The sequence below is a fragment of the Oculina patagonica genome, chromosome 13 (assembly GCF_052425735.1).
Source record: "Oculina patagonica isolate OP01 chromosome 13, crgOcupat, whole genome shotgun sequence".
Lineage (NCBI taxonomy): Eukaryota > Metazoa > Cnidaria > Anthozoa > Scleractinia > Oculinidae > Oculina > Oculina patagonica.
Genome location: NC_135770.1, coordinates 33,838,644 through 33,865,152, shown reverse-complemented (window position 1 = coordinate 33,865,152; position 26,509 = coordinate 33,838,644). Strand labels below are relative to the sequence as shown.

The window sequence follows — 26,509 nt, the reverse complement described above, 5'->3', positions numbered from 1 at the left end:
TCACAGATCATTGACAGATGAATCAAAAGATGTATTATTTTGTTTTAGTATCATAGCACAAGGAATTCGTAGATCATTTCCTTTCACTCTTGAACCAAGAAGATTGAAATTTTCGCCAATTAATAAAAATAGCATTGATTCTATTCGAATATATATAACAGATTCTTATAATCGACCCATTGATCTTAATGAAATCGATACGGCATTTCATATTGTTATCAAAGAAGTAAAATAATATAAGCTTATTATATAAATGAATCGAGTTTTTGAATGGACAAAATTTTATAACCCTAAAAAGGGTCTATATCAATATCGTCATAAAGGATCAGGATTAATAACTAATGATTTATCAAAAATCGGACAATCTTTTAAAACAACGGTAAAAGATATCATTAAATCACCAATGAACAAAACCCAAAAAAAAAGTTTAAAATCTGTGTTAAATAGAAGTGAAAAAGCTGGGGATCTTATTTTGAAACGATTAGCACAACTAAAGTAAATTATCTAAACTATTAATATATTATGAGTTTTAGAAGCATAGACAATGTTGAAAAAACAGATTATCTCAGATTTAATCTATCGACGCCAATTATTCAACCTGCAAATGGCCAATATCAGGAGAAAACAGGTTATATATTCAATATGACTGATCGTTCTTCTTGGTTTGATTGGTATAATGGATACTTTCTCGCGAAATATAAACTTCAGAAAAAAGCAGATGGAGCAAATATTATCCCCAATGTTTTAGCCACACCAGTATTAACGTCAACTATAAATGATAGTACTAGTATAATTAATCACATAATGATAACATCAGCTGGTAAAAAAGCGTACGATGGAAACGATTTACATAAGATTTGCTTCCTTAAAGGATTACTTGAATTTTCAGATGACTATAGCCGTACAGTAGCTACCAATTTCAATTGGTATCTCGACGATAGAGCAGTATTAGAGAAAGATATGCCACCAAAAGTAGGAGCAATTAAACGGGCTGAATTATGTTCTCAATCAAAAGAAGTATATGCAATGATTCTACTGAACAGGTTTTCATTATTTGAAGAACTAAGAGATAAAATGTTGCCGCCCATGCAAATCGAACTGAATATTACATTGAATGATGACAGAGAATTCATATACAGAGTCGGGGGCCATGAAACACGTTATGTGATCCAAGATTTTCAGTTATGGCTACCACGTTTGAACTTTACATCAGCAGGACAAAAATTAGTGAATAATAGTTTCTTAACAGCATCAAAATGGACATATTTAAGAGAATTCATTAAACATTCATCACCAACTAATGCTATTTCTGGGATTTATCAAATTACACCAAGTGTTAAAAATGCAAAACATGTTTTTGTATATTTACAGAGAAACAAGAGTAATAATGAACTAGAAAACCCCTTCATCTTTGATACATTCAAAATAAATGCAGGTGATGATGCTTGTAAACTTTCTACTTGTAGGTTGCAATATGGAAATTCATATTTTACTCCGGAACTTGAATATGATTGCGATTTTAAACCCAGATTATATAATGATGTTCTCGAATATGCCTTTCGAAGAAATGACTACAACACAGGTACTCAGTTAAATTTACAAAATTATTCTGAATTATATCCTGTTATCTATTTCGATTTAAGAAATCATAAGGAATCGGTTACTGATGATCCAAAACAGTTATTGTTTCATTATCGATTGAATGTACAAGCAACTGATAATTATATGATTTATGCTGTAGTTCTATATGAGGAAAGAATTGTAATTGATAAAATTGGCAATGAACTTGTTGTTATGTAATATTTAATCTAACACTATTATATATAGAACAAGACTATGAGCACAAAATATATTTCAACATATATCCCTTTAACAGAAGGCCAAATAAAAAAACTAGCCAGAGCAATCAAAAATTCAAGTGAAGTGAGTTTATTGATTGATAAGCATCAGATAAAAAAGAAGGGTAATACTGAGTTATACCTTACAGAAAGACAAATAACACGACATAATAAAGTAAAAAGTGATGGCAAAGGCATTACATTGAGTTTATCTAAAACACAAATAAGTAAAATGCGAAAGGTAATTGGAAAAGGAATTCAAGTCACTCCTGATAATCAAGGAGGTACAGGAATGCAAATAGAATACCCTTATTATCCATCACCAAACATTAGAAAACAAAGATCAAAAAACGGTGGTAAAATTAAACTACCAAGTAAGAAAGATGTATTATCTTACAGATCTCCTCCAGTATTAGGATCATGGGGTGAATATGATAAATTTCTTAGAACAGGTGGATTAGTACTTCCAAAAAAAAAAATCTTAAAACCGAAAAGAAAGTAAGAAAGCCAACATTCCATAAGAATATACCGATGAGTAATTTTGATCTAATAAAATGGTGCAGATATTTAAGCATCCCAATCAGTGATGTTTTGTCAAGGGATAAAAGAGTACCACATAACCATAGACAAGCATTATTTATTTACAATCTTGAACCATCTTATATGAGCGGTAGCCATTGGGTTGCAACTTATGTAAAAGATAAGGTAATCAATTATTTTGATAGTTTTGGTATGCCTCCATTTCAAGAAATAGTCGATCACGCAAAAAAGAAGAATTTAACATTGATACATCAAAACAATCAGATACAGAATATAAATACAACCACATGCGGATACTTCTGTTTATACTTTCTCAACGAAATGAATAAGGGGAATTCGTATTATAATTTATTAGAAGTGTTTGACATATATGGCACAATGAATAATGAAAAATTCATTCAACATTATTTCAAAAATATGTAACGTAATATATATACAATGACTAAATCGTATTGTGTACGTGAAAAAATAAAAACTAATTCAGTTCCTAATTCTGAAAAATATATGAGAACAAAAAACAATCGTTTAATGCTCAAATCGAAATGCGCTTCTTGTGGTATTACTAAAACTCGTTTTGTGAGTGAGAAAAAGGGTCGAGGAGTTGGTGAAACGATTAACAAAAAGGTCGGCGAAAAGATTCCAGGGTTTCAACAGGCTCAAGACTTAGCATCGGGTATCATGGCAATTACGGGAGCTGATAAAGATCTATTTAAAAAATATTGGCGCGGTGACTTTGCTAAAGGTATATTTAATAAAAAAAGCGGGATTCAGACATCTAATTTTTGGAAGCCCGCTGGAGCATATGCACATGAAAAATTTAATCCATCATGTAATTACACAGAATATAAAAACGGCAAATGGATTAATCATTATTGCGATTAATATCTAATCAATATATATAATGTGCCAATCATACTGCGTTTCATGCAAAAGATATACCGATTCAATAAATCCTAAAAAAGTCAGAAGCAAAAATAACCGGCTCGTGGAGAAATCGATTTGTTCTATATGCAAAAAGAATAAAAGCAAATTCATCAAAGAGCATTATGGCGGGGCTCTTGATATTCAAAAACACTTATCAAAACTTGGAGAATTACACATGAGAACACCTACAGGTAAAAAGTACAATTATTGTGGCCCTGGAACCAAATTAAAAGAACGATTAGCTTCTAACGATCCTAAATATAGAGATCCAATAAACAATCTTGATAGCATATGTCAACAGCACGATATTGATTACAGTAATTCAAAATCACTAGCTGATAAACATAAGGCAGATGATCTTATGCTTAAGAGAATATCAAAAATACCATTCAAAGATCGTCCATGGGGTACAACAGGTATACAAGCTTTAATCGCTAGTAAAAGAAAAATCGGATTGGGTATAAAAAAAAGAAGCCAAAAAACGTAAAAAGCCGTCGGGTGAGGAAAACTGGCAAGAAAAATTAGCTAATGAACTACACAAACCAATAAAGCGTAACTTTACTCGACGGCGTGTTATTGTGAATCATATTGACGAAATATGGTGTTCGGATTTGGTTGAAATGCAACAGTTCAGTAGATGGAACAAGGGATTCAGATATCTTCTCATGGTACTGGATGTTTTTAGTAAATATGGTTGGATAGTGCCACTTAAGGACAAAAAAGGTGAAACTGTAACTCAAGCATTCATAACAATATTCAAAGAGGGGCGTAAACCACAATATCTTTGGACTGATAAAGGGAAAGAGTATTACAATAAAAATATAAAGGAGCTTTTGGAAAAGAATGGTATAACACTATACTCAACTGAAAATGAAGAGAAAAGTAGCGTATGCGAACGATGGAATAGGACAATTAAAACCCAAATGTGGAAACAATTCACTGTTCAAGGTAATACGCAGTATCTTGATATGTTACCTAAATTAGTGAAAGAGTATAACAACACTAAACATTCAAGCATAAAGATGACACCAACAGAAGCAAGCAAAAAGAAGAATGAAGGGATTGTTTACTTTAATCTGTATGGTAATATGGAGCAAGTATCATCTAAGCCAAAATTTAAAATAGGTGACAAGATTCGAATATCTAAGTATAAACGTAAAGTGTTTGACAAAGGATATACACCTAATTGGAGTGAGGAAATATTTAAAATAAATAAGATACAATACACTAATCCTATTACTTATAAACTGAAGGATTTAAATAATGAAGAGATAGGCGGAAGTTTCTATGAGCCTGAATTATTAAAAGCTGAACAAGAAGTATTTCGTATTAATAAAGTAATTCGGCGGAACTATAAGAAGAACCTAGCTTTGGTAAGATGGAAGGGTTATAGTGATGAATTCAATAGCTGGATACCAATGAAGGATTTACAACATATTTAAACGCACTATTAATGATATAAAAAATTAATATATTGTGTCATTAATATATAACAATTGATGTTTTGGAATGATAATATTGTTAATGGCCAATACCAGAGATGGTTTACCAAAGAAGACAAAATAAAAGCTATAAGGCGCACAAAAGCCCGTTATATGCGAAATACACGATGGTTTTGTGAGCAATGTAAAAAAGAGTACAGTCTGGGTAGCAAGTGGACCCATATAAGACAATCTCATTCGAACGCACTATAAAAAAAGTTTGAAAAAAGTATAAGAATTTTTTTGATAACCAAATCTAAAACCAACTTTGAAACCAATTTGAAAAAATAATACATTTAAGAAACAATTTTGACTAAAAAATGAAAGTTATGATTGGTTGACATACTAAACATAGGGCAGATGTTCAAGGTGTTTAAATATTAATAATGAGACAACTCAGCGGGGTATATACCTGATTTTCCATATTTTAAAAATAGTATAAGAAGTTTTTTTTTATTTTGAACCTAGGGTTGAGTTAGGGTTGGTTTTTCAGGCTTGGTTTTATAGGCTTGGTTTTCTAGGGTTTGATTCCAATATTTGTTTCCAATATTTGAATCCAATATTTGAATCCAGATTTTTGTTCTGATATTTGTTCCAGTTTTTGTAATCCATTTTTTTGTCCCATATTGTGGACCCAATATTTGGACCCAATATTTGGACCCAGTACTGGAAAGTAGTATGTACTATATCTCTAAGGCAAATTTGCCTCAGAGTGTAGTACATTACTACTCCCGCATTATGGCCCCACAGTAACACCAACCCTCTCGTTCTCCTTTTAGAACAGTCGCTGCGATATGTGCTAGAAAACGTGCACTGTTGTGATGATGCAACGGGGTATGATATCATGGTCTACACCGGTATCATGAAAATGGGAATGAGAAAAGAAACTTTACGCTTAAGGTTCGAAAGCTTAATACTAATCTTGATATTTGGAGATCAAGGAATCTCAGTTTATTTGGAAGGTGTTTGATAACAAAAAGTCTCGGCATTCCACATTTAGTATACTCCACTTCAATGTTAGTCATCCCCTCGGAAACTGTCTCTTCAGTTACAACCTCTCTATTTGACTTTATCTGGTGTAAAAAACCGGACAAAGTTAAAAGGCAAGTCATGTATCAAGACTATGTTGACGGAGGATTACGTGTGCCAAATATGGAGGTAATAGCTAAATCATTAAAACTTGCTTGGATTTCTAGATTTTTGATAACCGACGCGCTTTCAAGGAAGGAGAACTGGAAGGCAATTCCCTATCATTTTTTCAGAGAATACGGTGGTTTAAACTTTCTATTACGTTGTAATTACGATAAAAAAATTCTCAACCAGACTGATATACCTCCTTTTTACAAACAGGTATTGTGGTACTTTTTAGAACTTAAAACCCTGTATGAAAGTGACAATGGACAAGAAATGATACTGTTCAATAACAAAGAAATTCTCATTGGGAATAGGCCGATTTTTCTGAAAAGCTGGTTTGAAGAAGGAATTGTCTCTATCCAAGATATTCTCAGCGAGAACGGAAAGTTTTTATCATTTCAAGAATTCAAACAAACATACACAATTAAGTGCAACTTCTTAAATTATTACCAAATCATATCTGCAATTCCGAAACATCTAGTAGAAAGAGCAAAACATGCTCAATTAAATAAGTCACTCTTTCTTGATAGTGTGAATTTTCAATTGTCACCTACAATATCGATCGATCTTACGAAAACAAAAAACAAAGACTATTACTGGCTTTTTATAAAGAAAAGTACTCCCAAAATAATTGCACTTAGTAAATGGGAACGAGATCTATCATCAAATGATATTCATTGGAAAAACTACTTTAAGCAAATTAAATTTATGTGCAAAGAGAACAAACTTAAAGAATTTTACTTCAAACTTGCTCATAGGATACTTGTCTCCAAAAAGGAACTTCACCTCTTTGGAGTATCGAACAACTCGGACTGCACCTACTGCGGCCATCCAGATTCGATAAGTCATACTTTCATCGACTGCCACCTTTCTAAACAATTCTTTCATAAAGTTTTACAACACTTCAATGAAGAAAACGGCACCTCCTTTACGCAAAGTGATGAAGAACTACTCTTTGGTAAATCACTAAATTCTGCTCAACTGCAACGACACTCTCTAAAAAAGAAATTAAATTACTGCATGTTATTAGCTAAGTATTACCTTTACAATCAGAAACTTAATCAAATAGAGCCTGGGGTAATTGAATTCGTTAGGAAACTTAATTTTAAATACCGTGTAGAGAAATTTATGTAAAAATTTAGACTAGTTAAAAGTATTTGTTAGTAAGTTAGGCTTTATCGGTTAAATTGTGTAACTTGATGTATTTTTATCTTCTTTTTTTTTGTAACTGTTTTTTTTTTTCACTTTCTGTAACGTGTGATATTAAATAAATGCATTAAAAAAAAAAAAAAAAAAAAAAAAAAAATGGTCTACACGGTAATATTTTTACAAACATAAAGTGGTATGCTCAATGTTGCATGAGAAGATTTCGTGCAGTAAACGCTCGTTTGTTAATTTATTTGAATTAAGAGCCTTGATCGATTCCTTACAGATTCCAAATCACACGGGAGACGATTGCCCACTGATGATTATTTCCTGTCCTTATGTAAAAATGGGCTGTGAAACAAAGGTTTGTACATGTATAAGTAAAAGCATTTCGCAGCTGTTATTTTAATTTTTTACTATGAACACGATGTGATCGGAAAGTGATAAACGCCAATATCTGGGCCTTTTTAGGTTCGGTTCTCCAAATCCGCATTTGATGCAGAGAAATGCAAACCTTATATACCGTTTGGCTTGCGTATGAGACATTCATTGCTAGTTGTTAGTTTAGAGAAAGATTTGAATAAGATTTCTTTGTAAAGGAGTCCATCTTTTCTTGTAGATTCAAAGAAAACAAGTGGAGTCACATCTTCAATCTGCCATGAGGTTTCATCTTGACTTAGCTTGCGTAAAGTTAAATGACGCAGAAGAAAAACTCGAATGTCTCCAGAGACGGTTAGAAGAGAAAATAAGCAATAATCAAGGGAATACGACTGAAGAGAAAATAGTGATGGTAAAAAATGTGTTTGTTTGGAAGATAAACGATTTTAAGGAAATTTTAAGAAAAGCAAGGAGCGAAGAAAACATAAGAATAGGAAGTGCCCCATTCTACACAGAAAGTTATGGCTACAAAATGAAAGTAGAAATTTATCCTAACGGCCAGAGTTCTGGCAAGAATACTCACCTGTCGGTGTTCATTTATGTAATGAAAGGTGAATATGACGCTATATTACCCTGGCCTTTCAAGAAGAAAGTGAAGATTACATTGATTGATCAACAGGAAGATTTAGTCGAACGGCAAAACGATACTGGGCAGTTATTTCTAGGAAACTACCCCCAATGCTCTACAAGGCCTATGAAAGAAGCGAACATAAGCACAGGGTTTCCTGCGTTTATATCTCACAAGAAGCTTTATTCGAGGCGTTACCTTGTGGATGACACTGTGTTTCTTCAGGTTGAAGTCGGCCCTTCATCCAGTTGATTTTGATTTTGATTTTCAGTTTTATTGTTACATTCTACTATCGCACCCCTGTACGTGTTTTGGTCGAATTCTTAAAAAAAAGAAAAAAACACCTAAAAACGTGAAGAGCGCCAACTGCAGAGGTAGGGGGACGCGCAGGGAGGGTAGAGGGGGAAGGGCACTACACAATATGTTTTTTATTACAACTTCGACATAAATTGCCCGGTAATAAAACTGTTAAAGATGCATGCATGTTTGTTAAGTGACTCCACAATTAAGATATCGAAATTAATAAGTTAAGGAAGTTTACAAAACATCATTGGATATTTGTCATGTGCCGGGCTTTCAAAAATCGCAGTAATAAGTAGGTGTTTAGATTGCATGAATAATGTAGAATAACTCTGTATCTTCATTTAGCAATTTTGTAAAACAAAGCAATAGTTAAGTCAGTTACTGATGAAAAACAAATAATATTTTAAACTAATCACAGCTTTCTAATTTTTTCGCCCTTGTTGTAAAAATTATTTCTGTAACTATTCTGTAAATCAATATTCCGTCAAAGTAAGAGTTTGTATCTATGCAGTTTTGAACTTAGTAATAAATGAAAGATATAAATCTCACATTCTATAATACTATAAAACATAACTGGCTGCTGTCTGTTGTCTATCCTTCACCTAAATTTCTCCCAAATTAGCCTCGTTCATAGATCTAATCCCTAATTCCTTTCTCCTCTATCATAAACATTTGTAAACTCATCGGTATAAGACTGATTTTCAATATGGAACCTTCCACTATACACCTGCGACGGCAGCCGTTAGGTTCTGTGGGATACAATAGGCGAATAGATTAGTTATGCAACGCTTTTGAGTGGTAATGTAATAACCCACGAGTCACTTGTATTTTCTCGGAAGACACACAAGCCTTTTTATATCATGTAGACTGTTCACAGTCCTCAATTTTTTTCGTGTTTTTTCGATCGATGAGCGCGCGGTGAGAACGGCGAGAGAACTGGACGCCAGCGCAAAAAGGAAGAAGCAAGGGGGTGGGGGGCGGGAAGCGAAAAAAAAAATTGAGAATCTATTTTTCTTTCGCACACTTTGCTCGCTTCCCGCCCCCCTCCCCCTGCGCGCTCGCTCGCTCGCTTCGTTTGCTTCGTTTGCTTTTTTGCGTTAAAAAATCAAGAGGCTGTGGACATTCCGCCCCCTACCACCGCGCGCTCGCTCGCTCGCTTCGTTTGCTTTTTTGTTCAAAACTGCAAAGTTTTGGACATTTTATGGCGTCATTTCTATGGTCTATAAGAGTGTAGACCATGGAAAAATGTGGTCGATTTGTTTTATACCATAACAAACTCGAACAAGTATTTATCAAAAGCGATGCCTGACCGTGAAGAAACTTTGCCGGGGACGTAAGATTCCCGACACGTAAAAACGACAATGATACAAAAGAAGATGAACAAGAATGCAAAGAAAAACAATGTTAATTACCTTTTATTTTCTCGTTGAGTGTGTGCCTATCGCTAGAAGCGAGCAAGATTAATTTTCTTTCTGAAGATCTTGATAGCTAGCGCTCGTTCACTGAACGTCGACAGTTCGCTAAGTCCGCTGCCGGTTCGCTAGCACCGTTCTTCTCAGTTAGACAAAAAATTCAAAAGCCTGCTAAATTTCTGTCGACCGACAGATCACCTGAGTAGAAGTCCAATCTTGAATTCCGAAAACAAATGCGTACTTGATTCAGACAAAACAAGTTGAAATTCGCTTTCATTGATGGAAACCAAACTTACACATTTCTAGCCCGCGCGTGTGCGGGGCGTGATCTGACGTCACTTTCATGGTCTATACTCTCATCGACCATAACTTTGGACCAATCAGCGCTTGAGAATTCTCTCGGTTATGGTATAAATTTCCTATGGCATGCATGGTATAATAGATTGTATAGTGTGATCGTCCGGTTGAGAGTAGATCTGTGTTGTTGGTGACTGACGTTTCGACAACCTGAGCTGAAGTAATCTTTTTCACTTGACTCCAGCTGAAGGTAACTTTCGCTTAACATTAGAATAGTATTATATCCTCACTGTCTACTACTTAACACATCATGAAACTAAGTTATGGGAGAGAGATCCGCGGATTGTTGTGTAAATAGGTAGACAGCGAGGATCGCCATAGGGACGTGAGGAGTTGTCAACCAACACCAGGGGAGGAGGGTGGGGCGAACCTTGATCCGTCGTCTAGCTCGGCGGTCGCTGTGACACAGTGAAATCAAAGCCACGCGGTCTATTCTACTTATACGGGGAGCCCGCAATGCAGCAATGCATCCCTAGGGACCGCGGAGTATTAAAATAGTTGTTTCATGATGCGTTAATTAATTATTCAGTGAGAATAGTATTATATCCTCACTGTCTACTACTTAACACATCATGAAACTAAGTTATGGGAGAGAGATCCGCTCCTTGTAATTCCCTGAGGCAGTCTGCTATAACCCAGGCCTCCGGCTTCCCTGAAACGTACATCGACTTCATAACCTTCAATACCCAAACACTAAAACACCCAATACTCAATACTCAACACCCAACACTCCAAAACTTAAAGATTTATTAACTAACAATGAATGAAACAAAACAGAAAATAACAAAATAAAGCGCACTGGCGAGAAAAAACTCTAAGTCAAAGGAATGCTACAGTTTAACCTTACAAAATTCTTTGCAAATTTCCCTGGTCAGAGAGGTCCGGAGCAGGCTGAGAGCCCTTTGAAGTAAGGTTAAATGTTACCCGTTCTAGCAACTGCAACGAAGTGGAAACATTAGAATGGCGCGTGTAATACAGGGCCATTTCTGTGCTTCGCCAACCCACGTACTGGGCAATCTGCTCTGGAGTACAACCCAAGCCTTTGAGGGTGTAAGAAATCCCTACCCGGAAGCTGTGAGGGGTCTCACCGTCATCGATGCCCGCGGCCTTAAGATACTTGTGAAGTCGTGCAGATACAGCTGACCCTCCAAACGGGCGATGTGATAAAAATTTCTTATGTTCCGAAGATCTAAAGAAATACTCACCGAGAAGAGGGACACCCAACGACCCACAAGCTGCGATATAATAGTTAAGCCAAAAAACCGGGCAGGCGGGTACATTTGGAATACGTAACAAAGCAAAAGGGCGTAGTTGACCCGCGCGCCTCGTTTTGCTGAATGTAAAGTTAAGAAGAAACCCCTCCCTGTCCTTAAGGCGGAAAAGCTGATCTGCCTTTAAACGCCCCAGATCGGATGCTCTATCGCCCGTGTAAAAGTCAACGACAAAGAAAGTTACATCTCTGACCAAAAGGTATTTATTGAGAGGAGAAAGCCCAGAACCTTCAACAATAAGCCCACGGAGATAGGTAATCAAGCGGGTGAATTTGTCATAGAACAAAGGAACAGCTTGGCGAGGTTGCAAAGGTTGCTGGGCTTGCTCCTCCCTTACAAACTTGAGATATTCTTTTACACAAGGATGTGCCAGCGGGTTAGAAAACCCTGTACGGCCTAACTTATTGAAAATCGCTCTAAGCTTCCCTATATATGAATCGACAGTTCCAGCGGCCAGACGCTTAGGGCAATCACAGGTCTTCCTGGAGCATGAGCGTACATGGATTTTCTGTTTTCCCGCAGTATCCTTGCTAACCAAAAACTTTACGATATCTTCAGCGGACGCAGCAGAGACCTTCTTTGGAGGTACCAAAGAGCGTAAGAAACTTGATAGCTGAATTTCCAAAGAATCCTTCTGTCGTTCATAAGGTCTGTTTCTAAACGACTGTCGGAATTCTGCGAAACGCTTGTTAATCAGAGGCATGTCCACATTAGGACGGGCTCCTTGTGTTGGTTCACGCGACGTGGGATTACCACAGGCTTGGCAAAAATTAGCATCACTGTCGTTCGGGTAACAGCAGGCGGGACATCTGAAAGCAGGTTTCCATAAGCGTTCGATCTATATAGACAAGCACAAATACACAGCTTACCAGGAGCAGATGCAACGAAAAACCCACAGATCCCATGGTAAGGGCCTAGCAATGAATTCTGGGGAGGAGCGAGAAGGGAAAAGCAATATAGCCGGATCACCTTTCCTTCCAAGAAGAAAGGAATCCACTGCTATGGCCTGGAGTAAAGCCCACCAATAACGATGCGGGTGTAGACGAGGGACAATAATGGTAAAAGCGAAACGCTGATGTTGATCAAAAAGGTATCGCAACAACGGTCCCACGAGGACGAAAGGAGGAAAAACATATACATTATGTTCCACTGGTACCGGTTGAGCGAAAACGTTAACTCCTGAAGAAAACGGGGTTGGCCAAGGCGAGTAATGAGGCAACAAACTTCCATCCCTCTCTCTGCGACAATTACTGTCTAAAGACATCAAATCAAACGTGTGTGGCCCAAACATCGCTTGAACTCGGGCCCACGCCTTCTCAGACAGAGAACAATCAATATCAGACAGAGAACGGGAGGGCGCGTCAGCAATGTTTTCACTCGATGGGATATACTTCAAATGTAGAGCAAAATTTCCAGCTCGAGACATTTCTTCTATCTTTTTATCTCCTGGTTGACCAGGGAACTTTTACAACCGCCATTTTCCCAAGCCGCTCGGAGCGTCATGTTATCCGTCCATACGTCGATCCTTGTGTTTTGATAGAAGGGAAAAGGGAGCTTAAAGCGTTGCATAAAGCCCTAGCTTCAAGGACATTGATATCGTCTTCAAGGTCGGTCCAGTAATCTCGTATTTGCTGACTCAGACCATCTTTTACTAATACTGCCCCCCAGGCCCTCTGAGAGGCGTCGCTGAACATTGTGACAGAGAGATGATGCTCCGATCGCCAAGGCAAGTGTCCCGACCAGTTATCCAGAAAAGTCCATTCTTGGAGTTCCTGTCGCAAAGGTCCCTGAATCGGGACAGAAATCTTAGAATTCTTGGCAACGACGGCAATTGCTTTGAACACTTCTCGTACATACAGCTTGCAAGCCGGAATTGCAAGACTAAAGGATAGTGCTTTCCCTGCGAAGCGTTGCAAGCTCTTTACGGGCGCACAAGAGGATCCCAAGAGTTCTTCGCGCAACGCTCTGAATTTCTCCTTTTTATCGGGCGGGATAAAAAAGGCTTGCACTATAGAATCGGAGATAAAACCCAGGAATCTAACAAAAGTGGACGGTTCTGGGGAACTCTTAGCAAGGTTAACAAAATATCCTGCTGAAATGAGAAGGAACAACAGGATAAAGGCTGCTGCTTGGGCAGTTGGCGACTAGGCTGGCAATCCACTAGGCCGGAAAGGAACAACTGGCCGACATGTCTGTCATCAATGTACTGCGATAGGGGAACGCCCAAAGATCGAGCGGCACTAGTGACGACAAGGCCTGTGTTATGGTATAAAAAGGCACTTGCTTTCCATCCGAACGGCAAGGTACAGAAAGAAAAATAATAGCCCCTCCAGGAAAAACTGAAAAATTCCTGGGAGTCCGGGTGAATCTTAAGGTGCTGGTATCCATTCTTATCATCAAAAGTTGTCTGGAAATGCCCTGGGAAGACATAACGAGGCAGATCCGGGAGGTGATCTAATTTGAATGGAAGATCCCGAACCCATAAATTTAGAAAACGTTCGTCGTGGCAAAGACGTGGTTTTGATGGTTCGACTGTCAAAGGAAGGACTAAATGCGGGGGAGAGCATACGCCAACCTTGCCGTAGACTTTGATGACACCCTGAGACACCCAAGCCAAAACTGTTGTATCAATGAAATCGGTATGCTGATGGCAACAAGAAGAGTTCGGAAAACTGGAAATTGGCGGGACAGCAGAGTCATAATGTCTACCTTTAAAATTCCCCTTGAAATGACGGAAGAAATCATGAACCCTCACTCCCTCTCGGATTATCTGCAACAAATTAACTTGAGGACAAACGTAACCAGTTGAAGAGATGAGGTGTTCCCAGAAATCAACATGATCATGCAAACTGCCAGCCTGAAAATAATCTGGATGTCTGAAACGTAAGTGCGCCAAGTTTCCAAGGGATGGGTCTTTGCTGACAAGCTCTGCTGATACAGTGGGGCCAACGAAGGATAAGGGTTCCCCGTTTATATCACACCATACGATGCCAGGCTTCGGGCGGGAAAGGACTTCCTGCAGGGCAACCGCGAAGTCCTGGAAAAAACACGTCGAACGAAAAACAAAAATAAGAAACTCGAAAACAAAAAACAGGGGAAACCCCTTATCCTTCGTTGACCCCAGCTCTGATCATAGACCAGAATAAAGGCACTGAGAAGGCCCCCCAGGGTCAACGAAGAAATGAGGTAAAAAACCAAAGGATTGAAACGCAAATAAACTAGAGAACATTCTTTATTAACCAAAAAGAAAATACAAGTGATCGATAAAGGCAAAAGTTTGACTCCTTACGCAAGGAAAAAACGAGCTAAACCATAAATAAATATGACATAGAAAACAGAAGCACAGGAAAGGTACAAAAATCGTACTCCACGCCCTGACAATAGTCGCTAACGCCTTGAGTTTCCGCGTCCTCGTCCGCGGCCACACTCCCTGGCAAAATGCCCGGGTTGGCCACATCTATAGCAGTTCCCTGGACTATAGATGTAAGGGCGTTGGCGCCTGAAGTGGCGGGTGCTGTTACGACTCTGGAACCCAGGCTCTTCTCGTTGGATTGACTTTAAAAGCGCCGAAGACTCTTTCGCTACCTTGGCCCTAACCGGGTCGCCTAAAAGCCCCAAAAGTAGCTTCCTATGAGCGGAGGGTGAGAGGACACTGGATCTCCCCTTCAATTCATCCAATATGGCTGCGTAGTGGTCTGCCTTCTCGTGGGCGGACGACCTGGCCGCTCGTACTAGGGCCTCAACGAGAGATGACGCCTCCCAAGGATCGTAAATTGATTCTGGTTTTAGAAGAGCGTTACGGACTGACGCAAGAGCGGTGGTAACTACGTCAAGGCCTTGCCTGTCCTCCAGAGCCTTCAACTTGTCCTCAAGCAACTTAATACGATCGTCCGCCTAGGGGTTGACGGAAAAAGGGAAGCATTACATTGAAACTCTTTATCTCCTCTTTAGCCCCAGTACTGACCGATCGCAAAAGAAAACACGATAAAATATGTTCGTACCAGACAAGACTATCTACCGAATAAGTACCAGACCGTATCCCAAAGAAACTTCGCTCCAAAGCAGGAAATCCGGCTCCCGGAGCCAGAAAGTTTCCGGATTGTATGCCCAATATCCCGTACGTACCCTGAAACCAAAAACCGCCGGGCTCCCAGAGCCGAAACGGACCCGAACCGTATACACAAATAATTATTTGTTTAAAAACAAAACTGACTCACAATAAACAACCCCGGCTGCCAGAGCCAAACAACGGTCCCGGACCGTTTACACAATAAATATCTTGTTCAAAAACGACACCGGCTTCCGGAGCCTAACGGTCCCGGACCGTTTACACAATAAATAACTCGTTAAAAACGACACCGGCTTCCGGAGCCGAAACGGTCCCGGACCGTTTACACAATAAATATTTCGTTCAAATATCACCGGCTCCCGGAGCCAAACAACGGTCCCGGACCGTTTACAAGTGACTATTTCGTTCAAAACAAACACCGGCTCCCGGAGCCGAACGGTCCCAGACCGTTTACACAAAATAAAATATCTCGTTAAAACAACAGCGGCTCCCGGAGCCGAACGGTCCCGGACCGTTTACACAATAAATATTTCGTTCAAAACATCACCGGCTCCCGGAGCCAAACAACGGTCCCGGACCGTTTACAAGTGACTATTTCGTTCAAAACAAACACCGGCTCCCGGAGCCGAACGGTCCCGGACCGTTTACACAAATAAATATCTCGTTAAAACAACACCGGTTCCCGGAGCCGAACGGTCCCGGACCGTTTACACAATAAATATTTCGTTCAAAACATCACCGGCTCCCGGAGCCAAACAACGGTCCCGGACCGTTTACAAGTGACTATTTCGTTCAAAACAAACACCGGCTCCCGGAGCCGAACGGTCCCGGACCGTTTACACAAATAAATATCTCGTTAAAACAACACCGGTTCCCGGAGCCGAACGGTCCCGGACCGTTTACACAATAAATATTTCGTTCAAAACATCACCGGCTCCTGGAGCCAAACAACGGTCCCGGACCGTTACAAGTGACTGCTTCGTTAAAACAAACACCGGCTCCCGGAGCCGAACGGCCCCGGACCGTTTACACAATAAACATCCCGTTAAAAAACAACACCGGCTCCCGGAGCCGAACGGTCCCGGACCGATTACACAATAAATATTTCGTACAAAACATCACCGGCTCCCGGAGCCGAACACAATAAATATATCGTTAAAAACAACACCGGCTCCCGGAGCCGAACGGTCCCGGACCGTTTATACAAAAGTATTTGTTAAAGACAAAAACAAGACCAAGGACGCTATAAAAAATCCCTATAAAACGAAACAAGAGGTCCCGGAGCAGAACCGGCAACTATAGAGTAGATAACAAGAAAGAGACGAACCAAAACGCCTGGGAAACAAGCTGGAACGAACCGAGTAAGCAAAATACTAAAAAACGCCGACAAAAGCCCCAGGGACACGTGCAACATGAAAACATGCTAAGCAAAGTGCTAGCGAAACTAGGAAAACAAACAACCCAAAAAATGCTGTAGAAACGATATGAACGCGTCCTACAAACGAGTAGCCAAAGCCATAGACGAAAGAAACGCACTAAAAAACTGAATGTTACCTGATTAGGCGCCGCCGGTTGAGCAACCGGTTCAAGAACAGGCTCTGCCACAGGTTCTGCTGCCGGTTCAGGAATTGCGGGTGGTTCTGCCGCCAAAGGAGGTAGTTCTCCCGCCGGTTCCGCCATTGAAAGGAACGAAAAACGAGCTGGTGTTGGTTGACAAACTAAAAAGACAAGCGAACCTTGATCCGTCGTCTAGCTCGGCGGTCGCTGTGACACAGTGAAATCAAAGCCACGCGGTCTATTCTACTTATACGGGGAGCCCGCAATGCAGCAATGCATCCCTAGGGACCGCGGAGTATTAAAATAGTTGTTTCATGATGCGTTAATTAATTATTCAGTGAGAATAATGTCATTACGCTGGTTAACGGTGAAAAACCTGTTCTCTGAAGATGTGTTTCTATTTACTTGTTAAAATGAAGAGGCAAACAGCTTCTTTTAAAAGAGAAGCATCCTCTGTGTATTCTCCTGATATGAAACCACGTGCAATACCGTGTTCTTATTTCCAAGGTGACCCCACCCCCTGAACCGAGCCTCTGATCGGTACAATGAAACAACATCACATTTTCGGTCAGGGGTCTGAAAAAAGAGAAAGCGAACTTGAAATCAGTAATAAGCTCGCCACAATTAAAGTATCCACCTCCATATACCTTATTGTTACTTATTTTCGCGATTTTTAAAATATCGCGAAATAAAAGACCCGCGAAAATTTATTTTTAACGTTTTTGACGTAGTTTTTAATTGTTTTAACGTATTTTTTGGCCAAATCGCGAAAATAAAGTACCGCAAAATATGGCCGTTCCATTTTCGCGAAATTAAGTTCCCGAGAAAATTAGTAAAAATAAGGTATATTATGCTTAACGCCTTGACCACGTGGGGGGGGGGGGGGGGGTAAAATCCAATTTTCCAGCCGGAAAGCCTATTGTTTTGCCAATTTTTAAAATCGTTGTCCCAGTTTTATTGCTTGTTTGTTGTGTGTGTGTGTGTGTGTGATTCCCAGTCTCAGTGACTCAAATCCCATTTTCCGGTAAAAATTTGCCCAAACCCTAGCTTCCATATTACCCCTTCAGAACCCTCATGATATGTTATTTTAGTGGAGTGCATGCATTTATCGATGTATTGTTGCTCAGTCAGTAAAAATTACAGAAGTTGCCAGGTTACGTTAACGCTCAACAGAAAGTGCTTTGAGAAAAGGACTGTATTTTGTCCGAGAAAAAGGTTTCTAATCAATGGCTGGAATTTTATAGCATCTCTGACAAATAGAAATCCAGCATCTGATCATGGTGGTCCCGCCGTGACGAATTCTTGCGGCAAATTGCGTGACTCTTTATCAAAAGCATCGAGAGAAAATGGCGGAAGTTCAGCAGCACGTTGGTGTACCGTCTGGATATGAATATGACTTTGTATCAACCGTGTTCGATGAATATCACTGCTTAATTTGTCAGTTGCCTTTGAGAGAGCCAGTTCTTACGAGATGTGGACATAGATATTGTAAGAGATGTCTGAATGAAGCGATAAAAAGGTAAGGTATATTAACATCAAATGCTTCGATGCGCGGCAAATCTTACAAGTAAGTGTCGGCAACGTGCTCGTTTCATTATAAAAGAAGAAAGCATTTCATTGTTTTATAACGCTGTTTTGTCAATATATTTTAGAGCCTTTCACAAGAGGTATATTTGGATTATTTCGATGAACAGTTTTAGCACAACGGAAATTCCATCCGGCGAAAAGAGGAATATTCCTGTAGACCACAATGGCAGAACGTTACTCTGATCTACTCTAGATTTACTTTTCTAATAAAATAAAAAAAAAAACCTGTAAAACGCCATAGGAAAATTATTCAAAAGACGTTTCTTCATTTACTGTACCTTTCCTTTAGCGTGATATTTTCATTGCAAATCGGATTACTGTTGAACGCTTTTGAAGTTTCGAGGCGTTGGTTTTGCTAATGCGTTATCTAAATAGCAGATTCACAATTTTGTTTTGAAATGCGTCGAATCTTTCTTTACAGGCAGCAAGTTCCTGAATGCCCTGTAGACAGAGAACCTTTGGATCGAGAAAAGGTGATCACTTTAACCGTTTTATACAAATATTTACAAAGGAGAAAAAAAAAAGAATATATTTACCACACATAGACGCTTGAAAACCAGCATGACGTCTACAATATGTTCATTCTTATCACATTCTAGACAATTTTAATAAATAAAACAGCAGGGGAGTGACGTGCGGTGTATTCAGTTGATAACAAGTGATCGATTACAGTCACGCATTTGTTCCAGATCACGCGAACATTTACAAAGTCGCGAATTTAAAAAGAAAGTGAAGTTGTCTTCATTTTCTGATTGTCTTTTTAAGAAAAAAAAAATGAAGCTGTTCTTGTACCTATTTTCCGATTGTTTCGTCAAACGCTTTGCAGGGTTTTTGTTAGAGCCGGGACGCCGGCTATTTTGATTTTTGTCCCGGCTATTTCTATTAGTTGGAGAGTTGAAAAGATGCAGTGATCAATTCAAGGACAGTAACTGTTCTTCTTACAGAATTTGAATGTCTGAATGTTGTTCATACTCCTTGGTACAATCTTCGAGTAAAAAGGTAACATTTCCTGCTAAAAAATACGTAAACACTTGAGCTAAACGTCTTTCCATCGTTCATGCTACGAACTTAGCTGCTTAGTAACCTGGCAGATGTGTAGTTACCAGTGAGCACTGAGTTTGTAGCTTGGTTACCAAGTTGTCAAGCATGCTTCGTATCGCTTCGTACTTTGTTTATCCACAGGCAGACCACCCTATGTGTTCGTGGTTAATTATTGTTGTTGACATGAGACGAACAAAAGAAATTTTGAAATCGATAAGGGCTACTGAAATAAAGCTTTAGAAATAAAATATCTAAACTACATTTCGCTCTAAATATCTCAATAAAGTTTAATGAAATGTTTATCGACTCATGTGTTGTATTTTTTCGCCTGCGCGGGCCGTTTTAAGCGCTTTTTTAACTGATTTAGCCGGCCGAAGGCCGGTAAGAGAAGAAAGAGGAGACAAGGCTTGCAAGTCGGCGGCCGCCAGAAGCGACCTCCTCCACTTCAAACCGGAATTAACGCCAAACTAATGAAAAACTCACCTATCTGACGACGGCTGTCGATCGGTGAGTTGTTGCTCTATCTCTTCGCCGAATTTTAGCTTCATCCCTCCAACATTTTCCGAGAAAATCCATGCTGAAATCATGCAAACGGCTTTCTGACTATGATCGGTGCTCGACATAGCGACCAGGGAAATTCCAAACAGGCCAAGCGCTGATTGGTTAATTTGAAACGGCCGGCCTGTTTGGAATTTCCCTGGTCGCTATGTCGAGCACCGATCATAGTCAGAAAGCCGTTTGCATGATTTCAGCATGGATTTTCTCGGAAAATGTTGGAGGGATGAAGCTAAAATTCGGCGAAGAGATAGAGCAACAACTCACCGATCGACAGCCGTCGTCAGATAGGTGAGTTTTTCATTAGTTTGGCGTTAATTCCGGTTTGAAGTGGAGGAGGTCGCTTCTGGCGGCCGCCGACTTGCAAGCCTTGTCTCCTCTTTCTTCTCTTACCGGCCTTCGGCCGGCTAAATCAGTTAAAAAAGCGCTTAAAACGGCCCGCGCAGGCGAAAAAATACAACACATGAGTCGATAAACATTTCATTAAACTTTATTGAGATATTTAGAGCGAAATGTAGTTTAGATATTTTATTTCTAAAGCTTTATTTCAGTAGCCCTTATCGATTTCAAAATTTCTTTTGTTCGTCTCATGTCAACAACAATAATTAACCACGAACACATAGGGTGGTCTGCCTGTGGTTTATCGAGTGGATTTGAAAGATTCTCAAGCTTTTTTGGTGTTTTCCTTGTCTTCTAAAGTCATTTTCCACTTTCCACGCTTGGAAAGGTTTGTTTCAAATGAGTATTTATGTTTTTCTTTGTCTATTTCAACAAAATGCTGGCATATTCAGCTGTTACTAAAACTTTTTTCGCGATAATTAACTTCTTATATCTTACTGTAAGAGCAGTGTAAGAGTCAATAACCAACATAAAGTGTTTTCATTTTTCTTATTTCAACTGTGAGTTCCGGTAAATTTGCGGTCATACGATTTTCTTGGGCCAAAATACTCGGCTATAAGACGCACCCCAATTTTGGCATAAACTTCCCACAGAAAAACAGATTTTTCACGAAAAAACCGTGCGCCTTATAACCGAATAACTACGGTACATGAAATACACTAAATCTGTGAACAAAAAAGAATAATTAATTGAGTGATTGTCAAAAATGTAATAAAGAAAAATACTAATATACTTTTTTATCATAGTTTTATTTATATCTTAGTCTTAGTTTTTAGTCTTATAGTCTTAGTTTTTTTTTTTTTTAATTCAGTTTGCATAGAAGAGCCAAAATTGTTGGAATGCAAATAAGCCATTATTATTATTATTATTATTATTATTATTATTATTATTATTATTATTATTATTATTATTATTATATAATGCAATATTATACTATTCATACTCTTTTGAACCACATTTTTGAAATAAAAATAAACATAAATTAAACCTGTTCTAATTTATTACCTGTTGTTTTTATTATTGGTATGAGAACCAAAAAAATTTACATTTCAAAGCAATAAAATTCTCTATTGCAGCAGCTACAACAAGGAGACAAAGTGAGCAAAACTGGCCTGAAATGCGCCCGTTTGGACTTCAAAATTCAAAAATTTCCTGGGGGAGGCCCCCCATACCCCCCCAGTGGGAGGGGGGCGACCCCCTCCCACACCTACCCCCAATTGGCACTGCGTGCCAATACATGCCGGCTACGCCGCCATTTTGGTCCCTCCTATATGAAAATTTGTCCCTCTTATTCAAAATGTTAACAAAAACCCAGGCTTTGTCACCGACACGCGACAAGACAAACCGATTCACTTGAAAAAATCCGATTTACTTGAGCACCTGCAAGCTAAATCTTTATTCAAATTTTAACTTAAAAGTTCTTAAAAATGGCAGTTAATCATTAAAGCCTTGACGAACTTAGCTTGAAAGCTTGAAAAAAAATTAAACAGTTAACACAAAACATAAGTATGATCTTTGGAGACTGTGATAAAATTCTACATTCTCCCTACAGACTACCATAAATTTCTTTTAATGTTAGTTTTGAGAATCAGTTGGTAATACATGGACACACAGTTCCCTAGACTAATTGACGTTTTTCTATATTTTCATTTGCTGTCTCCTTGACAGCTTGTTGATATTATGAGAAGAGATAATGTGTAGATCAATGATGGTAAATAACTAAATCACAGTTGGCCTGCGAACAGGCTTTCTTGTCCCGCGGAGGTTTTGGACGAGCGGCGAAGCCAGGATAAGATGTTTGGTGAGCGGTAGCCTGGACGTGGCCTGAAATGCCAGTCGTCTGCGGCTATTTTTTTTTTTAATAAAAAAGCTTAAGGTAGCGTGGATAACAACTGCACACGAGTAAGCAGTGAAGAGACCAAGAATATCGATGCGATTTTCCGAAGATATTTACCCACCAATTTGTGTTGACTTCGACACCATACGACTTTATCTGCAGTTGAAAACCCAGGGAATTTATAAGCAGTCTCCGACAGCCAAGAATCAATTTCAGTAACTCACGAGATATTTCAAGAATTACAAGAGATACTTCTTCCATTCGCCATACTTTGCTTTGTTAAGCTAAGCCGCACTAGCCTCGCTTCTATGTACTCGACCCAAACTCTTCCGTGCGTTCCGCCATTTATGAATATGGTGTACATGTGGGAAGCAACATAATTTTTTTCCCATCAGCAGCAACCACGTTTTAAAATCTGTGTTTTGCTCCTTTGTCTTGTTTCAGTGGACGTGAATATATTGATTTTCATTAATAATTGCTGTTTTACTGCTCAGGACATATTTCCCGACAAAGCCACAGAGAGGAACATCCTGTCTTGTCATGTGAGGTGCCCAAGCGTAGGATGCGAGTGGACTGGGGAGGCCAGAGACGCTGAGGTATAAAACGCTTCATTACAAATAATGAAATTCTGCCCTTGTAAGAATAAAAACGTATCGATCAGTTCCTCAAAGCTTTTAAATCGTGTTTTCCAGATAGAGAAAAGTATACGGATGTGGTCTGGAAATTTTTTAAAAGTTTGTTCGAATTAGATGTAACGCAAACGAACTTTTTTCAATTAAATTTGTTTAGCTATCTAAATTTCCTGTTCTGGCATTGGAACATGTTTTCACATTTCATTGAGTCGGGGGGTAAGAAAGAGAAAATTGAAAAAGTATCGAAAAAGTGTTGTACAAAATCTATAAATAATATATTTGAATTCATCGAATTTGAAATGACTTTGTCCCCTTTCCACAGACCCATCTACAGAGCTGTGATTACAAAGTAATTTCATGTCCCAATTCTCGCTGTCAAATAACACTAGAGAGGAGACTTGTGAACGACCACGTGATTAACACATGTCAGTGGAGAACAGTGCACTGTGGTCACTGTGACGAGAAACACGCTAAATTCGACGAAGAGGTAAATGTAAACCGTATGTTTATACAATCCTGAAAATTTATAAGACCTTAGGTATAGTTCAAAAGTAAGGAGGGACGTACAATCGCCCTTGAGATAATCTTTACCAAATCGCTCCAGGTCAAAATACACATATCCTTCACCTCGCCTTTTTGTTGTCACACGTTGTTATATCAGCATAGAAGGATGGATGCTGATCTGTGATCCTGCCCTCCCTCCCTACATTTTTTTTTCAAGACGCCTGATCAAAAGTTAGATGGTTGTGGAAACTCAACCAGCTGACGGTTCATTAACGCTAGCTCCAGGCTTTATATCTAGTTTTAATTTATTGTTAAAATACTCGACTTTTTTATTGTGAATCTCACCTTTGTATTTCTAAGTTCTGAGCAAAAAAAGATTGCGTTATACTGTTTGTCAACAGAAACACGCCTCAGAATGTCGAAGACGCCCTACTGAATGTTCCAATGGGTGTGGCGAGGTCTTTGCTAAAGAGGAGGTATAATTTTCAGTGTGATTAATGAAGACGTCACTACACTTGATATTATAGGGAGTAAAAGAGTTGTCTAGTATTTGATTCTAACTTTCTAATCCTCGAAGTATCGGAACATGTTTCATCTTTTCTGTGCATTAGCAATATAGAGCGAACACTCCCAAGCGGCGTTCTTTTTGGTGTTTGCGCTCCACGGTTTTGCACGTCGTCATTTATGTCGTCAAGGCTTGTTACTTAGCAACAGGTTTAAGATCAAAGGCCAACATTTTAGCAGACGGCTTTATTCCTGATACCAAAACGTCACGAACAACGTCAAACTGTAGAATATTATTTGAAGTTCAAAAAAAGTCTTATTTTTGATGACTTTCTTGTTTAGATGACGGCTCATCAGGATGTCGTTTGTTCTCAAACGGTTGTAAACTGCAAATACGACTACCTGGGCTGCAACGTTAAGGTAAAATATTGTAAGTTCTGAGTTTTGTTTAAAATCATGGGGAGTTTGTTCATCAAGTGTTGGCCTCCAAAGTTTAGTTTTAAAGATAGATATGACCCATGAACAAATACTTATGTATACTGTATTAGGGCGTTAAATTTTAACGTTCGTTCTTTCCTTATCATATGTTTCATCGCCAAGAAATCTTTCTACAACACTGAATTTTTTTTACCTGAAAAGACTTCCCACAACTTCGTGAAACGGTTAAGTTGCCTAAAAGGAAACCAAGACTCACAGTGCACTGTAAAGTAAAGACACCTAAAGTAAAACTTAACGCTTCCGTGAAGACGCGTACAGCTATTAGAGGGTCTAAATGGGTTTAACCGTCAGCCGTAATAAGGCCAAAAATTTAGCCGCTAGGCGTAATTATAAAAAAACGTTAGTCGTAAAATATGTTTACCGTAACGAACGAGCCAAGAAGTTTGGCCAAGATTAATTTTAACCTGATACTGTACTGCCTCGTGGAAATTAGTGGCAAAATAATATTTAATATAATAGGCTACTTTTTCACCCAAAAATGTTCTAAAGACCTTTAAATTTGTTTTACAGCAATGGTAACTTTTAATCCTTTTACAATGAAAACTAATTTTCAACTTTTTTAAAACAATGTAAATTAATTTTTACCTCTTCTGCTAACCCTTATGGAAAGAAATTAACCGTTAGTCGTAAAAAAAGCCAAAATATTAACCGTTAACCGTAAAAGCCACCACCCCATTGAGACCCTCCTTTTTATGTCAGCTTTGAGGTGACTCCACAGCGCAGTAAATTTACTCTTTCAAATATAAAAGATTGTTACGAGTTGAACTACAGTGTAATCCCAATTCTCGAGTCCATTCTCTTTTGATTTGCTTCACCCGGTCGAACACTGCAACTTTAACCAAACTTCGTGCATAAACCAATTTGATTTTCCCTTGAAGGTTCACTGTTGTTACTAGATATATTCTGGATTTTTTATTTACTAGATTTCTATCTCTTTTTAGATTAAACGATGCGACGTGAACGATCATCTGGAGCAAAGCTTACGACTGCATTTTGAGCTGTCTGTAGAAAAACTTGGTGAAGTACAAGACGAGACTAAAATCCTGAGACGAGAACTGGAACAGATGAAAGCTAATTATCACACAGTGAACTCCAAACTTACTGGACTTGAGAAGGATGTAACTCAAATGAAGCTAAAACATAAAGAAATGGAAACATTCGCGCCGTTTATATGGAAATTGTCCGACTTTTGGGAGCGAGTCAGCAAAGCCAAACAGGACAAAGAGATTCGAGTCGAAAGCGATGCATTCTACGTCGGTCCTCAAGGGTATAAGATGAAATTAGCTATGTACCCTAATGGCACAAAAGAGGCGAGAAACGCTCATATATCACTTTATATTGCACTAATGAGGGGTAAATACGACGCTATATTGCCCTGGCCTTTTCTATACAAAGTGACACTAACTATTATTGACCAAAACCCTGACCTGATGCAAAGGCATAATTTTGTTAAGTCGTTTATCCCTGAACCCTCATGGAAGAGTATGCAACGGCCGGAAAGTGATGAAAATGAAAGACGTGGTTTTGGAAGGTTTTTCTCTCATGAAAAGCTCCGAACAGGCTCATATGTTGTAGATGGTACTTTATTTATTAAGTTTGAAGTTAGTCCAGCGGACAAACCGGTTTAACCGGATCTGTTCAGTAGTCTACAAATTAATTCGTAAGCCAATTACCATTAATTAAAGCTTGTCTCCAAAGGCCTTGATAGCTTTGTCGAGGCAGGCATATCTAAGAAGAGCCCCATACCTGAAAGACATAGGGCCCATTATCGGGCGAAAAAGGGCCCCACCTGTGACACTTGTCTAACGCCCTTGCAACATGCCCGCCGCCACCTTACTCTTTCATATCTGGGTCAGCTGATAAAGTCGTTGGCTAGATACGCAGAAATCCTAGCGATTGTGATTTGTAGACCAG

The 26,509-nt window shown here is 38.9% G+C and overlaps 3 protein-coding genes across 4 annotated transcripts in view; 2 read left to right on the top strand and 1 right to left on the bottom strand.

Moving 5' to 3' along the window:
* The window catches only part of LOC144635206 (TNF receptor-associated factor 4-like), a 44,865-nt gene extending 35,920 nt beyond the window's left edge, over positions 1–8,945 (top strand). For both annotated transcript variants that reach the window (XM_078494290.1, XM_078494291.1), the window contains exons 6-7: positions 7,350–7,427; positions 7,683–8,945. In XM_078494290.1, coding sequence (XP_078350416.1) covers positions 7,350–7,427; positions 7,683–8,321 — 717 coding nt within the window. In that variant the 3' untranslated portion in view covers positions 8,322–8,945. The remainder of the gene's footprint in view (positions 1–7,349; positions 7,428–7,682) is intronic.
* Positions 8,946–14,712: 5,767 nt separating this feature from the next.
* LOC144635268 (uncharacterized) lies at positions 14,713–17,161 on the bottom strand. The gene is made up of 2 exons (XM_078494373.1): positions 17,036–17,161; positions 14,713–15,306 (listed from the first exon to the last, which is right to left on the bottom strand). Exons 1-2 carry the CDS (start codon positions 17,159–17,161, stop codon positions 14,800–14,802), a joined length of 633 nt encoding a protein of 210 aa, XP_078350499.1. The 3' UTR covers positions 14,713–14,799.
* Positions 17,162–18,366: 1,205 nt separating this feature from the next.
* Positions 18,367–26,264, top strand: LOC144635200 (TNF receptor-associated factor 6-like). The gene is made up of 7 exons (XM_078494280.1): positions 18,367–18,557; positions 19,047–19,098; positions 22,952–23,053; positions 23,412–23,576; positions 23,995–24,069; positions 24,440–24,517; positions 25,537–26,264. The coding sequence occupies exons 1-7, from the start codon at positions 18,385–18,387 to the stop codon at positions 26,221–26,223; spliced, it is 1,332 nt and encodes a 443-aa protein (XP_078350406.1). The 5' UTR covers positions 18,367–18,384; the 3' UTR covers positions 26,224–26,264.
* Positions 26,265–26,509: the final 245 nt, after the last annotated feature.